The sequence below is a fragment of the Gasterosteus aculeatus genome, chromosome Y, assembly GCF_964276395.1.
Source record: "Gasterosteus aculeatus chromosome Y, fGasAcu3.hap1.1, whole genome shotgun sequence".
Lineage (NCBI taxonomy): Eukaryota > Metazoa > Chordata > Actinopteri > Perciformes > Gasterosteidae > Gasterosteus > Gasterosteus aculeatus.
In genome coordinates this window covers 6836191-6853854 of record NC_135709.1, presented here as the reverse complement: position 1 = coordinate 6853854, position 17664 = coordinate 6836191, and the positions used below count along the sequence as shown (strand labels likewise).

The 17664-nt window shown below is 42.5% G+C and overlaps 1 protein-coding gene and 1 long non-coding RNA gene across 2 annotated transcripts in view; one reads left to right on the top strand and one right to left on the bottom strand.

The window, feature by feature from the left end:
* Positions 1-4096: 4096 nt before the first annotated feature.
* The window catches only part of LOC120812725 (mothers against decapentaplegic homolog 6-like), a 33452-nt gene continuing 19884 nt past the window's right edge, over positions 4097-17664 (top strand). The window contains exons 1-2 of the mRNA XM_040168893.2: positions 4097-5520; positions 10266-10322. Of these exons, the coding sequence (XP_040024827.2) occupies positions 4758-5520; positions 10266-10322 (820 nt within the window). The 5' untranslated portion in view covers positions 4097-4757. The remainder of the gene's footprint in view (positions 5521-10265; positions 10323-17664) is intronic.
* Positions 6227-8067, bottom strand: LOC144391320 (uncharacterized). The gene is made up of 2 exons (XR_013455235.1): positions 6517-8067; positions 6227-6378 (listed from the first exon to the last, which is right to left on the bottom strand). It is a non-coding gene; the product is annotated as an uncharacterized LOC144391320 (long non-coding RNA).

Genomic DNA, 17664 nt, shown 5'->3' with positions numbered 1-17664 from the left:
CAAGTCAGTGACCGTTGCTTTCTCTGGCCACTCAGTCTACTGCATTTATCCAAAGTTGGCCTGTGAATTTTCAGGAGACACAGGATATGCAACTCGAGAAAATACTACAGGTGACCCAGACACGTCTGCCTACAACACACTCGTTGTGAGATAGGCCTAAAACCATTTTGTCATGACTCTGTCTGCCCTAAAATAATTTTGATCTCTCACCGCGTGTTCTTCGTTTCTTTTCTTGAACTGGATGGATCGGTAATCCGGGTCTCGTCGGGACGGCAGCTTCTCACCCTCAGGGAGGAATCACCTATACTATATGGCCTCCTGTCCGTCCGTCAGAGTCCAGATCACGCGTCCATCCCATCCTCGTCGCCAAGTTTGTGGTGGAAATTTGTGGATTTAGCCCATGTGAGAAATCAAAAGTATCTTGAGCTTGCTTTGTGATTAAGTATTTATTACTAACTAGAGTAAAGGAAAATGATAAAGAATACAGAGATCATCAGCACAAGCCGTAAGCACAGACAGAAGTCAAATGACTACAATTCAGCTGAAAAGGGACAGAAAGTTCCTTTCCCCAAAAGGAGCAGGAAGATCTGACAAAGTTTCTATGGGGGACGAGGAGCTTTTATACATCTCTGAAGGTTCGAGGAATGCTAACCAGATGTTGTTTCGGGAACCTCCACGACCCTCTTAGTGGGACCAAATCAATCATTTTGACAGACAGGAAAACAGAGGAGAAAGGTAAATAGAAGAACATGATATGGTCTGTCCAAGCCACATATGGATTTCATCGTAGACTAGGTCAGGTCACGAGTTTCCCAAGAAAGGTCACATACAAGTTCTTGAGACTCTCACAACATGCACCTCAACAAATTCTCCCCTGACACAGGGTCCGGTCGATGCCGCGAGGTGCGTCCGCTCCCGCCGCCCCCCTCGCCATCCACGCCTTAAATCTTCGGCTGCTTTTGGAATAACTTATTTTCCCCGTTAAGATGGTTCAGCTACTGTAGAGAAAAGGGCACCGTCTCTCGCTCTTTAATCTCATGAAGTGCTCGGCGAGAACGACAGCTTTGTTTCTCCGACGTGCCTTGAAACAAGCTCCAAATCTCACACGCTTGAGCGCCGCTCAGCATCTCGCCGTCGTAGACTAGCTTTGGCATGTTTGGCAGAGCGCCTTGAGCGCCGTGTACAACCAGTATGGATCAACCGATTAACCAATTGATCCATATATAAGGCGCTCCGGATTATAAAGCACTATCGTTTTTTGAGGAAATTAAAGCCTTTTAAGTGTGCCTTGGAGTGCGGAAAATGCGGTATATTTACTTTAATACTGCAAGATTAAAAACAACTATAACTAATACTACTACTAATATTACTACAAACAACTTTAAACCTCTTTTTATTCGTCTCAGCTTTTGTTATTTCTGTACTTTTTAAAATTCATTTAAGCTCCTGCAACTTCTGTTTTGTTTTGCAATATTTCACATTTATTTCAGCTGTTTTCATTTCTGCTTTTTCAGCAAATCTATTGAAATTCCTTTCAGCTTCTCCCATTTCTGTATTTTCAGCAATTTCAAATTAATTTCAGCTTTTCTAATATCTGTAATTTCAGCAAATGTATTCAAATTCCCTTCAACTTTCTGTAATTTCAGCTATTTTTAAAAATTCATTTCAGCTTTCAGCTTTTTGCATTCCAACGCATTTTCAGCAGTAAATGCATTTTCTAGTTCTATATTATTCTCCCTCCGTACAAAGTTTGGCACGCATCTCCTCCCGCACCGTTGGTCGGAATTGCCTCAAAACAGTTTCAAACTGTCGGTACAGATCAGGAATCGTGTGTTATTATCTGAATAAGAGAATAGACTAAGAAAAGTCTCCATAGCGCCCCCTAGAAAGTTGAAAAGTACCACACTAGGACAGTTTTTCCCCCTGATGCCCAATTGACTTGAAATTTGGCACAAATGTGCTCTTAGACATGCTCTACAAAAAAGTCAATCACGGTATGCAAATGCGCCTAACGAGATTTTCCACCAATTTGAATTATGTGAAAAACACGTTTTTGGCCATTTCTCCTAAACGCTATGTCCGATTGTCACAAAATTTTCGGTGGATCCTTATTGGGTCAATTCCCCCATGCCCCAACTAGGATCCTGTTGATATCTCATTCTTTTGAGAAATTATGGGCTAATGAACTTGGCAAGAGGTGTGGCTTAATCTGGTAAGACTCGTAACTTCCAAATGATTTGGCCTGCCCTCACCAAACTTGTAACACATGTGAACATTGAACCCCTGAACACAACCTAATTTTTTCAGAATATTTGAAGAATATGGTCTGCTGCAATTAATCGTTGAAAATCTGCCTTTTTGGCCTATTTTTGTGATTTCCTTTTTCCTTGTAAAAGACCGAACTCCTCCCAGGGATTACAACCGATTCTTTTCAAATTCGCGCAGTGTGATCTCGAGGACCTTACCTCTAAAAATTATGTGTGCATTAGCATTTTTGAAAAACCACCTTTCAGCATAAAAATTGAAGTTGTTTTAACTAAACCATACTTTATCTAATCTGCTCCATATTTCTCATATAGCATGAACTTCTCCCTCTGTAGACATCCATATGATAATTTTTAACCTTAGTCATAGCGCCACCTGGGGAAAACAGGAAGTTGAATGCTTTTTTATTTTACACCCTGCTCCTCACAGGATATGCCCCTCAAAGGTTAATCGGATTCCTCTCAAAATTTCCTAGCAGAAGGTTAAGACCTTAATAATGCTTCACTGTGAATATTATAAGAATCCGCTAATCATTGGTGAGAGGGTGCATCGGCAAAGCTGATCATTCGCCAAGAACCACTAAACCGTTGTCACTACTCCACATCATCGGATTTATTCCAATTCGCAGATGTTTGATGACACTCTGGGCCTGAAGAGATGTAAAGTTTGATCAAATCATAGCGCCACCTACTGGTAACCGGAAGTCAAATTTTCTAGTATCCAGTAAACAACGAAGGTGGCATTTCGAGAGGTTTTAATTTCTAAAATGGTACATCAGAAGGTCCTGGTTATCACCGAGTTACACGTTGGGGATGTGTACTCTCTGCCTGAAGTGGAAATACTGTCTAACTATAGATTTTTTTCCTTTTAAATCTAATCTGAAATTGACCAAATGTAGTGTTGTGATTGATATTTTGGCTCATGCATGGTATTTTGAGAGGCTTTAATTTTGGAATAGTAAATCAGAAAATCCTGCTTATCCTTGGGTGACACCTTGGGGATGTGTATTATCAGTCTGAAGTGAAATAATCATGTAAGTATCGATAGTTTCCTTTTAATTCTAACCTGAAATTGACCAAACGTAGTCTTGTGATGGAGAATTTTGAGAAAATCGGCTCAGGTATGGTATTTTGAGAGGCTTTCAATTAAGAATAGAAGATCAGAATGTCTTGCTTATCCATAGGTGACACCTTGGGGATGTGTAGTATGAACCTGAAGTGGAATTATCATGTAACTATTGGTCGTTTCCTTTTTAAATACCATCTGAAATTGATTTTAAGGCTGGTGAATGAGATTTAAGAGAAGGTTTGGTGATCTATGACATTTCTCGTCGCTCCACCTGGTTAACGACAACTCACTCTTGGATGCTTTGTCCGACGACCGCAGGAGTTCTTGGCTGCGTTTCCAGCCGTCCGGCCTGTGCTCCGACGTGCAGAGTTGCGACGACCCGTTCAACGCTGCTCGCAGCTTTAATTTTTTTTGTTTTAGTTTTTAAAGCAAAGGTGCCTTTTTAGCAGGGAATTAAAAAACCCCACAGCAGGCTTGCATTAAGGTTCCTTAGTTATTTTTTCCACCCAACAATCACAGCTGCTGGCAGTGCAGATGTAAATAAGTTGTCATGACATTAACCTTGTTTGCGCAACAATCATTGAAGCGCACAGCCGCCAAAGTGTCTAGACTAACACGTGATGGTAGTCAGCCAATGGCTCCACCGCTCTTCTCGGGGGCCTCGTGTGTGTTTTTGTGTGCGTGCATGTGTGTATGTGTGTGTGTGCGGGCGTGCGTGTGTGCGCGCGCGTGTGTGTGCGTGTCTGTGTGAGGAAGCGGGGGAGAGAAAAAAAGAAAAAAGGAGAACCATGGAGAAGGAAGGGACCCGGTCTGCAGTTTGCTTTTACACCTGAGGAGAGAAGCAGCAGCGCGCTTCATTCCCGGATTGTTCCTCTTCCTGTAATTTCTACTGCCGTGGATATTTTGTTGGGATTGTAAAAAAAAGTGCTCTCACAAAGAAGACGACAAGGATCCTGGAGTTAAACCTCATGCTGTTCGTGCCGGTGTAGAAAGTAGAACAGAGCGTGTTACAAGTCCGAAAACGGCTTCAGTGTGCGAGTTGCCGTCTTTGCTGGACGGCTCCTGGTTTTGGGATTATGTCTCTAAGAACATTATGTGATGCTATTATATTTGTTACCGTTTTCGTTCGTTCGTAACAAACATTCAGTAAGTCAATTACGTTGCGATCCTGAATAATACATCCCCATTTCACCCGCTTGGTCATTTACAGCACATTCTGCTCAGTGAATGCATTTTGATCGGAATCTTGCAGTGCATTTATTGCGCGATATTGTCGTTTTAAATGCAACAAAACAACCTTCCTCTAAGCATACATTGCACGGCATTTCACAGATATCAATGTTTTGTAATGACCGCAGAAGTGTCTGTAACATTCGGATATCCGTGCAAGAATAAAACCCTCATATAGATTTTCAAGTTGTCGTATGTTCAGGACGAAACGATCAGGTCTCGTGCGGCGACTCTGGAGAAGCCGTTTGATCCCAGATAGAGAAGGGGAAGATGGAAATGGCACAACTAGTGACCGCTGTCGGGACGATCTGTTCGGAAACAACCCAGAGAAAATCCCCAAAAGGGAGCTCACACCGATGACCCCTAGCGGGTCTCCTGGAGGGGACTTAGGGGGCGTGTGCGCACGAAGCGCGGATGGGGCTGCGGTGTGCGCCCAGGAGCAGGGGAGCCCCCGCTGCGCACAGGACAGAGATTGCCGGACAGTGACGTGCTGCTTATTTAAAGACCGGGACCACTCCGAGCTCACGGGTCCAGAGACGGCTCAGGGGACCGCGGATCCAGGGTCGTGTCACTTCGTGTTAAGGAACCTCCGGCCGCGGGATAGCGGCTCTCCCGAGGCGCAGGAGGCGATGCCGCGCTCGGTGTTGGAGCAAGAACTGAAATCAGCCACATACTCTCTTTTAAAAAGGCTCAAGGAAAGGGCGCTGGATACCTTTCTGGAGGCGGTGGAGTCCAGGGGAGGGATGCCGAGTGACTGTGTTATGATTCCCCGCACAGAGCTGAGGCTGGGCGGCCATGTGGCTTCCCCACAGCTGCTGGTGTGCAAACTGTACCGCTGGTCCGACCTGCAGCTCTCCGCGCAGCTCAAACCACTCTGTGAGTGTAGGAGCTTCGGGGCTCTGGACGGTCCAACGTTATGCTGCAACCCATATCACTACAGCCGGCTGTGTGGGCCAGGTGAGGGCATCTAAAGTGTGTTCATGCAGCATCTCGCTGTCACCAGCGTCCAAGTCTCACCTCGGTCTATGTGCATGGTATCCCCATAGGTTTTCTTGGACTATTCTGTTCTTGACCACAGTTTTGTAGACTTATCACCTTTACTTGCATTATGTTCTATAAACGTTCAAGTAAATGCTGCACATATATAACAGCTTGGCCAATTTCGTCCCTTTACCTAATTTCTATTAAGATAACTAAAATGATCATATTAACATAGATTCATGAAATTGTCAAGATCCCAAAACGGTGGAATGCCTACACAGTAAAATCGCCAGTGTTAATACAACACTTAAAGAGTCAATTTTAACACTACCTCAGTGAACATATGGTCCCTATCTACAGAGTGTTAAATGTACACTGAACACAGAGTTAAATTTCCAGAGTCAATTTTACTCTGGTAAGAGTTAAAATTTTACACTAGGTGCAGTGTAGTGTAATAATATTAACTCTAAGAAGTGTCAATCAAGTTTTACACTATGTAAGAAGTAACACCCATAGTGTTATTCACATGTAACACTAAAGAGTTATAAAAGAAATAACCTTTCCAGTGTTAAACCTACTTTACACTATGTTGATTATGAAATCACTCCAAAGAGTGTTGATTTTTAACCAACTCCTACCAGTGTTGCATATCTATGCAGGGGGAAAAACACACAGACAATTGTATCCATACTGTAATACATATTTATTCCAAGGAAACATGAAATATTGGCATCAAAAGTAAACCTAAAACATGTAAAGCTCACATCTTATCACAGTGGCAAAGATCTTGGTTGGTGCTGGATGACAGGAATGTTTTGATCAACATGATGGTATCTGCAAAGACAGCAAACTGAAATCAACATTATGATCTACAACCCCATACAAGCTGACAACCTGAAAATACCCTATTTCAGCTTTAAAAATTACAAACACAACTACATTTTCGGTCAAGTACATCAACTTATTACTTACCACCAGAGCACCACAGTACATTAAAGAACAATCTGAAAGAAAAAAGGAAAATATACATATTAAGTAACTACGTAACTACGTAGACCCCTCCGCCGTAGCCTGACGTGCACCTCCGAAAAGATCTAACTGCGAGTCGAGTTGACGTGGATCGCAAGTGCTGTGATTGGTCCGCTCAGAACGTAATTTGCGGCAGTTGCTGACATTTGAAAGTATCGAAAGTGCACTTGCTCGTCCAGGTCCCTCAGTGGGTGAACCAGTGTTGTAAATTCACGTCTTCTCCGTAGCCTGCGCTTCAATATGAGCTTCGGCTCACCAAGGATTCGGCACCCGCAGAAACACACAGCCACACCCGCCGCCGCCGTAACGTGGAAGCATAAATTAAGCTTACAGCAGCTACAGCCATAGACATAAAGAATAGACATCGACCGCTGCTGCCTAGTGGTGCTGACGAGCCGCGGGGCCGCCAGCTTGGACCGGTCACCCGCTCCACTCAGTGCCAGCTGGCGCAACGAAGTGTCAGCGCGTCACTCGCTGAATACAAAAGCGGATGTTCACGGGATTTTGTAGGCATGACACCGAAAACATGATTCGGCGTATTTTAATATTCATAGTAGTTGTAACAGTAATAATATTCTGGTATATAATATAATAATAAATATTTGTTTGCGCCTCAGCAGCCAGTGCAGCGTCTACTCTTTATATGTCTATGGCTACAGCAGCAGCTAACGTGAACCGAGCCTCTCGGAGCCGCGGCTCCGTTCACGTTAACTGAGTCGACTCGGTGCATTCCGCCGTCTGCCGGTGAACTAGCGGGTCCTATGAGCACGTCCGCATGTCCGCGACATGTCCCGCTATGCTCGACCAAAATTGTGACGCTAAAGCGATTTGCGCCGGCTCAAATAGAAATAATAAATAGGACTGCTTCAACGAATTTTTGTCGTCATTTTACTGAAATAAATGTGCAAGCATGACACATAACACACCAGGACAGCTCGTCCTCGCTGACATTAACGTTACCTCGTGTCGTTTTTGTTCAGTTTGGTGTTGCGAGTTCAGACATGTGGCTGCTACATTTAAGCTAACCACCCACCCGATAATCACGTTAGCCATTTGAAATTCGGTATTTGAAGACACGAACCCAACATTGACTAGTGTGGTGAATGAAAACGTCCCTTTATTCTTATACAGATTCTACTGGAATGAAGAAAAAGAACGGGAATAGTTTATAGTAGAAAGACTTACCACAGTATTTCGATGCGAGGAAGATGGCGATGCCAGAATCCACATTCTCAGTTTGACCGGGAAAGTTGGTGGGCGGGGCTTTCCAGAGTATTTTTTGTGATACTCTGGAAGGTATCTTGCTCTAATCAGTGTTGAATCAGGGCCTGAGAGAGTCAATAACACTGACAGAGTAAAACCTCTGTTAACTCCGATTATTTTCACCAACACTGGAAGTTTTCTGGTTCAATTTTACTCTGTCCATTGTTGGAAGAACTCCGGAAGAATTAAAATAGTTTGACACTGCCTTTTTGACACTGGCAAATTTACTGTGTAGATAGATGCACTGAAAATATTTCACTATCCCCATGTTTATTTTATGTGGTGTTGTTTGGGTTGCTTTCATACTGAGCGATTTGATCAATAGTGATTACTCATCATAAGTCACCCTCATGACAACTAAGGTGAAGACTGAAATCCTTATGAGCCAAGGACCATTTAATTCTTATAATTAAGATTAGTATATTCAGAAGAAAGGAGAAAATATTGCTTTGTTTTAATATGTTGGTCACTTATGTTGGCAATTTTAGTTGCCTTGAAAGTGCCTTAGAACTGTTAGGTGTACTCCAGAGCATTGCTAAGCCTTCAAAACCTGGGTTTTTATATGAAGCACCACGTCTATCCTTATCGATATTCTAGCATTATGTATTTCATGAATTCCCTAACAACATGACATCTTCAGTGTGTCTTAGTGTGATTGTCATCACAGACATTTTCAGATATTATCTGTTGGCTGCAGGTCTGTTGCCAGGTAGACTGAACTATCAACAGAGTATAACATGACAGTAAAGACTCAATCAGAGGTTTGGACCTGGTGGCTGAGATCCGTTTGGTTGTTGTGGTCGGGTATTAAGCTTCACAATCAATGAGCTATCTATGGCAGAACTTCCCTGATTAAACAGATTCATGTTTGGCAGGGGGGCGAGCCTGTGATTTGGCTACCCTTAAATGCAAGGCCACCCACCCCACTGACTCCGGAGAGGGAGAGGGCCACACACCCCATATTGGGACTCAGGCTCGTAGTAGACATATCTCACATGCGCTCATCAAATGGGGAAAGCAACAGATCCGTCAAACCAACATTTATCACATGAAATGTGTTTTAAATGAAACATATGCTTAAAAACCAGTAGGACTGGAGAATTTGACAATGTAAAATCTATTTGAGTTTGATTTGTGAATAATATCACTAAACTAAACGCCCTTTTGTCCTTAGGAGGTCCCCTCATGCTATTTAGGTGAAGGAGTGGTGATAATATACAGTTTGCATACTACTGGCGCCAGACTGACTAGCTGTCTATATCTGAGTGACTGAGTTCAAATCCCAGCAATTACTGCCGCCACTCTTAAAGGACCCGCTGCTATTATGCTTTTCTCCTTCCCCCTTTTCTCTGCAGGCGAGGTCACTTTGTGCTCGCAAAGCTTTCTTTCTTTGTTTTTTCTTTCTTTTGCAAGTTAATTTCTTAATTTCTCCTCTCTTCATTGGATTCAATAAGAACAAAGTGTTTAGTTAAAACGCAGATATTCTATCGGATTTGACAAACTTAAAGTTTGTCTCTGTGGTTGTTGTGACTCAAGCCTAGCTTATGCTTCGCCATTTCCAGAGCAACGCAAGGACACGCAGACGCAAGAGCCCCTTGCGTGTCCCTTGCAGGCTTTTTCACACCTCCTTGTGTGCTTGCGTGCGTCGACCCATTTTTCTAGGCTTGCGTCAAAAGTTACGGAAGCCTCCTGCAGCCCGCAAGGCTGTGATTGGTCTGCTAACTACGTCCTTTACGAAGTCTCACATTTCCGTTTTCATAGCCTGATACCGCCATTATTAAAACGAAGAATCTTTACGAGAGAACGGATCAGATTGAAGAACTTTTGTCGGAAAAAAAAGCATAAATATGACCACTTATACAAGCCGTCGTTGGCGGACTATAAGGACGCGCGGATGGCCTCTGATTCATGGAGGGAGATCTCCACAAACGCCGGTTTGCCGGTCGAGGGGAACAAAGTTGTGGAGGAAAATATGGGACAAATGTGTCCAGGATGAAAAGCAACAGTGGCGATGCACAGAGCAATAAAGTCTATGATAAATAAATAAACAAACCAACGACTTCCACACACAAAGACGTGACTCTCTAGCTCGTCTTCGACAAAAACACATTACTCCACCTGTTGTTCTGGAGGTGATTTGCTCTGCAACACACGCAAGACTTTTAGAACCATGGATTGAAACGAGTGCGTCGACACGACGGTGCGGAAATACACAGACGCAGAAGCATGCGCCAGCCTTCAGTGCTGGCTGCTTCAGTTAAATGAACATGCTTTAATAGTAGAATACTTAATTTAAGTTAAAAATGCTCAAATATGAGTTTCTAATGTTTAGTGATATTAAAGTAGGAATTGAGTTTTACCCGTGTTTCTTCAAACAACATTTCCTCCCTTTTTATTATTTTATTGACTTGAATTGTTTTGTGTTGCAGAGTCACCCCCACCTCCTTATTCACGGCTTTCCCCGAATGAAGAACACAAGCCACTGGGTCAGTGCTACACTTGACGCTTATGTTTTATCCTCATTGTTTCATCTGAATTCTGCTGTCACCATCAATCCTATGTGTTATGATTTCTAACCAGGTAGTTGTTGAATTGTACTGACTTGATTTATTGTGTTTTTCACCCATAATTTCAGATAGTATGAGCCCACAAGGGGCACACGCAGTCTTTTGTTAAAGCTTTGGTTTAACAGGAAGAAAAAAAGAATGAAAGCGATCTGGAAAATGTTAATGGCTCCAAATGGTTACAGTTACTGGAAAACTGCACGGTAGCTTTGAGATGAGACCTAAGGCAAAATAAGAAACTTTTCCTCATTCAAATGAAGAAGTACGGGCAGGTAGCAATCCAGTCAGTAATCGTTTCTGTTTCGTGTCCCCACAGATCTGTCAGACTCTACCATGTCTATTCCTGATTTTATGAATGATTAGCAGAAGCATGTCATCCCAGAGAAGCCACTCTAAATACTGAAGAAATTTGTCACACAAGTTGGTGTGTTTTTCTGTTGGCATGTTCATATTGAAGAAAGGAGGCGGCATTCATTTTTCGGTAACGTATAACTTTGGATGGTCACATACTGTTTTGTAGCAGAAGTGTGGTTTGCCATACAGCACATATCAGTTAGTATGGACATGTAATAGATACTATATTAAATATCAACTTAAATATATTCATGTTTTCACTTCATTTTTCATTACTCAAAAAAGTTCTCTTTTAAAAAGATTAAAAGAGATGTTTGATGGATCATCAGGATAGAAATCATCAGTACATAGATTAGGGGAATTGCTTTTTCCCTGAAGTATAATTTAAGTTGATAGAGTATGTAAATAAAGGTTACAGATGTTCATTTGTAATTACCAGATAAGTGTCTTTCATATTGATGTGTTTACATGTCTGTACAAATAGGTTTTAATCAACGATACAATCCAAAAATCAACATATTATCACAGGAGTATATGACAGATCTACCATCACTTTGTTTATTACTGCATTCTCCTAAAATGGTAGGAAAAAAACACGATTAGAAAAAGAAGGTACAGATTGTATTATAGCACTACTCTGCATAGCTTCTAAATGTAACTGGATGAATATGCTAACCCGAGAAGGTAATTTAATTTCAACGTAGCACTTCATTACCTGTCATTAAGGGCCAGTACAAACAGACAGACCTTTAAAGATAAAGGATTCATTGTAAGTGATGCAGAGGTCATTGATAGGTCCGCGGCCAGCACGTACAGTGTCATGTGGACGGGGAGTCAGAGCCCTCATTTTTGGACTAGGGAGGAAACAACATTTCCTGCTAAAGGGTCTGCTGTGGCTCAGACGCCCCAGACACCCAGCAGTTGATATGGCTGCCTGGCAGTGAAGTATTCAGTCAACGAGGGACCCTTCCTCCAACAAATGACGGGCTTGTCAGAGCCCGCACCACAATTCCTCTGTGGTGAGGAGGGAAGATCTAGACGTGCTAGGCTTTGGTTTCTTCCAACTGTGTCACTGCACCTATAGGTTCACGCTGCATTGGCTGGGACACACACCTCAACTTGGACTGGGGAGGTGGAATCACCAGTTTTCTGCAGGGTGGTAGTTTAGCATGCTGTGAGCTAAATTCTGCATGCAGTTTGTCTGTGATTACTGTGTGAGTTGCATTTGGACCATATGATGGGTCTTTGGCTTTGGATGCAAAAGAGTGAAACGCCACCATCAGCATCTTGTCAGTGAAGCAAATCTTCCTCCACAAGTTTTTTCCAACCATTTTCCATCATAAGCCTAAGGGCCTTCTTATAAATCCCAGTTTGTTCAGCTTTTACACGTAGGCATGTAATGCATGTTGTCAAGTTACCCAGTGTTGACCTGGAGATGACTTTTCCTGTGAATCCCCCTGCAGCTTGAGTAGTGAGTGTCTGTGTGTAACCAGAGTTGTACGGGATCCAGTCTCGTCCCCTCAAGCAGGAACAAGTAAACCTCTTTAAAACCGGGTCTGCGGGGCACTTGGTGGATGTATTGGGTATAGTCAAATACACAATTGTGGAGAATGGGATCGGAACTGGTTGGTTTGTTAGATAAAATTGTTCTACTGTATCCAGCAATATAAATAAATATAAATATACAGCAGAATTTGAAAAGTAATTCTCCCTCTGCTTTATTTTATTTAGTGCCATGTCAATATAAGGTAGATCGATGCACTATATTCATGATAGATGCATCGCTGTCATCCATTTAGCTGATTCTTGCTGTTGTTAAAGTACTGAAATGTTCTTATTCACGCAGTATTCAAAGGCTTGCCCATGTGCACATCATTGCATTTACGCCTCCAGTTACTTTGTGGTCATACAGACATTTGAACCATGCACAATGTTTTATTTAAGCATGGCTGTGTGGGGGGTGAGGCAGCCCCACCAGGCCCTGGGTGATATCTGTTTACGTCATGAGTGGACCCCGCTTGTGTACCTTAGCACTGTGTGTGTGGGGGAATGTGCCCTCGCACCTGTTTCCTCACTGCCTGGGCCTCGTGGTGTGGACCTCACTGAAGCCCTTTGAAGCACGTCTCATTGCTTCCTGTATGACTGTCTGAGGTTTTTTTTTTTCGCCCTCGACATTCAAACTATTATGTCCGTCACATTGTTCCTGACACTCAGGGCTCTTTATGCTTGTCACTTCTTTGTTGTTAAGCTGCTCTCAATGTGAGGGAGTAATTCCAAGATGGCTTCGCGTTGCTACTTAACATTTCCCCCCTTTGATGATATGCTCATTTAAAGAGCAATAAGTGTCACTTTTTGGATTTTGCAATGTTTTGCAATAATGCAATGTTTATGGGTTAGAGTCCACTGTGTGACGGAAGCTTTCCCTCTTTGCCGGTTTACACCACTGTAAAGTCAAGACTCCAGTTTGTCTACATTTTTCAGTCATCAGAGGTTGTGTCCTCAATCCAACCAGTGGAATTTGTCAGCATAACACAGTGTGCACACCGTCTGTTTAGATCCTATGATCAAGAGGGATCTTGTCAGCCCTTGTATGTCAGCTTCTTCCATCAGTGTATGGACGTGTGAATGTAGTGTGAAGCACTTTGATGGGTCAAACAACTAGAAAGGCACCGTATGAAAGCAAGTCCAGTTACCATTTAATTTTCTCTCAATAATGTTATTGATTGTTTCTCAATTTTGTTCTCTTTTTCTTCCCTGCAAAGTTGTTTACAGCACACCCAGATCAGTTAGGTAATGACCAAGAATGTACTTGTGACCTGTGACCCTTCTTCTGACAGATGAGAGACTTGTTTTATTCACATCGACTCGTTATCCGCCGATGATTCCTCCCACTCTCGTTGGTACTTCTCCTTTGACCATCCCTAGTGCCCGTCTGTCGTCTCCACCAGCGAACTCGAGAACAATGGTTCCTACAGGTATTTATAACAATGCTTAAAGGTGTGAAAGTCAGTGTCCACACCTCTGGGAGTGGTCTTCTGGTGAGTTCAATGTAACTCGGATTTCGGATGATCCTTAGTCAATATCAGTTGTTGTTCAAGTATTACATGCATGCATTCCAGTTGATTACATTACATCAAATACAATCATAACTGTACATTGGTATTGTTCTATTACAGTTGCAGATTTACAGTAGTTTTACAATATTGTCATTACTTTATTGATTACAGTTTCAGAATCATGGCTGTATTCTGGTGTACAGTGATCCCTCGCCACTTCGCGGTTCACTTATCGCGGATTCGCTATTTCGCGGATTTTCATATTGCATTTTTTTTTTTTTTGGTGCATTGTGCTCTGCATTCTGATTCGCTAAAAACTCACTCCCGAGCCGTTCATTACAGTTCTCCAACGTAATCGATGGTGGCATGTCGGTGTACAAGGATCTTTTTGCAAAGAAGAAAAAAGAGCGACAACAGCTGCCTATCACTATGTTCTTCTCCCGAACAAACACACCTGCACCGCGGGCTTCAGAAGAAGAGAACACTGCAGAGCGCAGTCAGGATGCAGCGGCCCAGTCTGAAGAGCAGTGAAACGGCCTACACGCGAGTCACTGTATTTGTATACATGTAATAGTTGCTAATTGTAAAAAAAAAAAAAGTTTTCTATTTCGCGGATTTCACTTATCGCGGGTCATTTTCGGAACGTAACCCCCGCGATAAACGAGGGATTACTGTATACTATATGCATTTTTATTAATTTTATGAACCGGGTCGTATTTTTGTTTCTAATATCCTACAATCCATCCCTTTACACCAATTTTGGTGTAAAAACCAATCAGAGGGATCGGTTCATCAAATTCCTCAGTTTTGTCAGATGTGTCGTCTCTATTTGTTTAGCATAACGTTCGATCCAATATGACACGCTTGATCTTACACATTCTAATCATAAGATGTGCCTCTGGACACACCTTGTTAACTTGTACCTGGCACAGAACAAAAACTCCCTCGAAAACCCTTTTTGGGAATAAAACGAGGAAGAAACCTGTCGGTGAGATTGAAAGATCTTCTCCCAGGATTTAACATTTCATCACGGATGTCATGTGTACAGTATAAATTGACATAGGACACATTAATTTAATAAAACCTAATGGCATTATGGGGCTGGTCTTCTCTGATGATTCTAATGATAAGTGTCCTAATGCAGAGGATGCAACAGCATCCACCTAGGAATAGAATGCTGACCATAATGGAGACTGTTATCACAGAAATAAACAATTGTTTGTATTTACTAAATCATGAGTCCAATAAACCTGAGAAGCGGTTGTCCATGTCACTGTTCTCTGCTGGTTCTTTAGTGAGAGCTTTCAGCAGTGGTTCACCTCCATTTGTGTGTGAGGGTGTTTTCTCGATCATTCTCAATATCTCTTATGCTAAATGGTTGTTGTTGTCCATGGGGCAGTGTTTGTAGAGGGGCTTGGGAACTTGGGAGTGTCTGTACTGGAAATCGATGGCTCTGATGTGACCCGTGGGTCTGATGTTATGCCTGTGCTGGGCTGTCGTTGTCCCCCATTAGTGTGAGGTGGTCTTGGAACTGTGCTGTCCCTCAAAAGGGAGACTGGAAGGTTTCTTGGACCCTTTCTGAATCGGTCCTAGTCTTGCTTCTGGTTCTCCTAGAACGATGCTTGTCTTGCTTCTGGTCCGGCTCTGCGGTGCTGGTTCTGCTGCGGTCGGTCCTGATGCTTCCTCCTGGTCCTGCACGGTGGTCAAGCAGACTCTGGGCTGAGGAAGTCCTTCCTCTCAGCGAGATGACGGTTGTTGGTCACTGCTCACGGTTCCTTTGGCGCCGCTCAGGTTGTTGACAGGTGGTCTCTCCTCTTCTGTGTCATCCCTCTCTGCTCCAGCAGGGGTAGAGGTGCGTCTTCTAGATCCTGTGTGTGACTTGAAACTCATTAGACACCCCCCCAAGTATTCCCATAGCTTCTATTCTACTGATGTGGGTTTTAGGTTAATGTAGTTTATCAATTATTGGTGATGCATTCCTGTCTGTTGTGCACTGTGTCTATAGTTATGTTTTGTTTAATCGGGACAATACTGTTATCTTAGTAAGTACAACTCAACGGAAAGGTGAATCTTTTTCACCGTCCGACCAGATGTTCAATGTGAATATGTCTATTCACTGTATAGTTCTATATCAGGGAAATGTTTGGACATTATAAATCAAGAACCTTGATCTCTTGTTCTCACAATAATATCAACCGTGTGTATTTGCTCGTATATCTCAATCATTTTTAGCATGGATTTAAATGAGGGGTTTCTGTCCCTTTTCTTAATCTGAAAGTTGTGTGGTAGTAACTTGTACAAAAACTAAAGTGTTTGTGGGATTATGCATAAGTGTATACTTCCTCTTGTTATCAAAGCGTAGTGGTCGTCATTGACGTGTGATTGAGATCCGCCCTCTTCTTGATCCTGAGAATCTCGCAGGTCCTGTGACCAGACTGATCGGGGGATCCGAGGTGTTGGAAGATCAGGATTCCCTGGTCAGCTGTTGAATAGAGAAGCACAATGGGGTGCCTACGTGTGTGTGTGTGTGTGTGTTGGTTCTCTTCTTTTGTTAAGTTTTCCCATCGTTCAATTTGGAAAAATATTTCTATATCTACATCCCTCCTGTTGAGACATGTGTTATTTTAACACATGTCTCAAAATAAATGTATCATAATCAGCATCAGGTCAGCTTCAGACTTCTTTGCATTGTCTCAAAGTCCGACGCTGGCTGGCGAGCTCTTCCATTGTCTTTGTGACTTTCCATCACAATTGGACTTGCATTTGCATCCTCAGTCGTCAGGGCAGCTTACTTGCGTTCTCTACCTGTGAACTCAAAACTCAACTCATGGTTTGTTAGTGACCTAGAACATTCATTTATTCCTAATGAAAATTATATCAATATATCATATGTAGTTACATGTGTGTATGGTTTGTTGATAAAATCATTACAGGATGATGGTCTGTAACAAAGTTTCCAATTCTGTACTGCCCTATGATCTAAAAATTTGCTTCCGTCATTAAGATGCTGTATGAGATGTACCGTGCACTGTACATCTCATAACCACACTCAACAACTTGCAGCCTAAGTTTAAGAGAAAATAACAAATTATTCACAACAAGGTCTACAGATTTGGCTCAAATCACATTATTTCCCACTCATTTAAACGTCTCCCTCTGTGCTAAATATTTACATATATTCACCCACTGGACTGTTGACCGTCTCTACGTCCCTATGGGTCGCACCTCTCTCGGAACGACTCCCTTTTGTCTTACCAGACCGGCTCCACAGACAGCGTCCTGTCCTTTGTCTCTTGCCCAAGACCCATGGGTGTGTGTGCTAATGTGCATGTTAATGTGCATCTTCAGGTGTGCTGCTGTGTGTGTGTGTGATGTGTTGCAGACTCTGATCAGAGTCTCTGTCAAACTCAGTATTTGTAAAAATGGTTAAACAATAAATGGGAAAATTGTGTTAATGTAAGCAGAGAACAATTACATAAACTTTAAAACAAAGAATCTCATAGAGCCTAAAAAAAATAAAAAAGAGTCCATAGACCGTTTGTAAGGCAAGCAAAAGTCACATAGTCCTAAGAATGGAGGAAGAAAAAATGTCATACAAAATACAAAAACTGTGTTACATCTGTGTTTCTTCTTTTAACTGTTGCCGGCTGCCATTTTGGAAATCTCCAAAGCACATATTCTCCACCCCTAGTAATGGTGGATAACAAGTCATTGTTATTCCCTCTGTAGATCGTGCTGAGAATTTCTTTCTCAGCCATCTTTTAACTGTTTTCTCTATTTATCTCCGCCCGCCATCTTGTAAATTTCCAAAAACATGTGCTCCGTTTTCCCCAAGTCCAGGCCCCAATCAAATC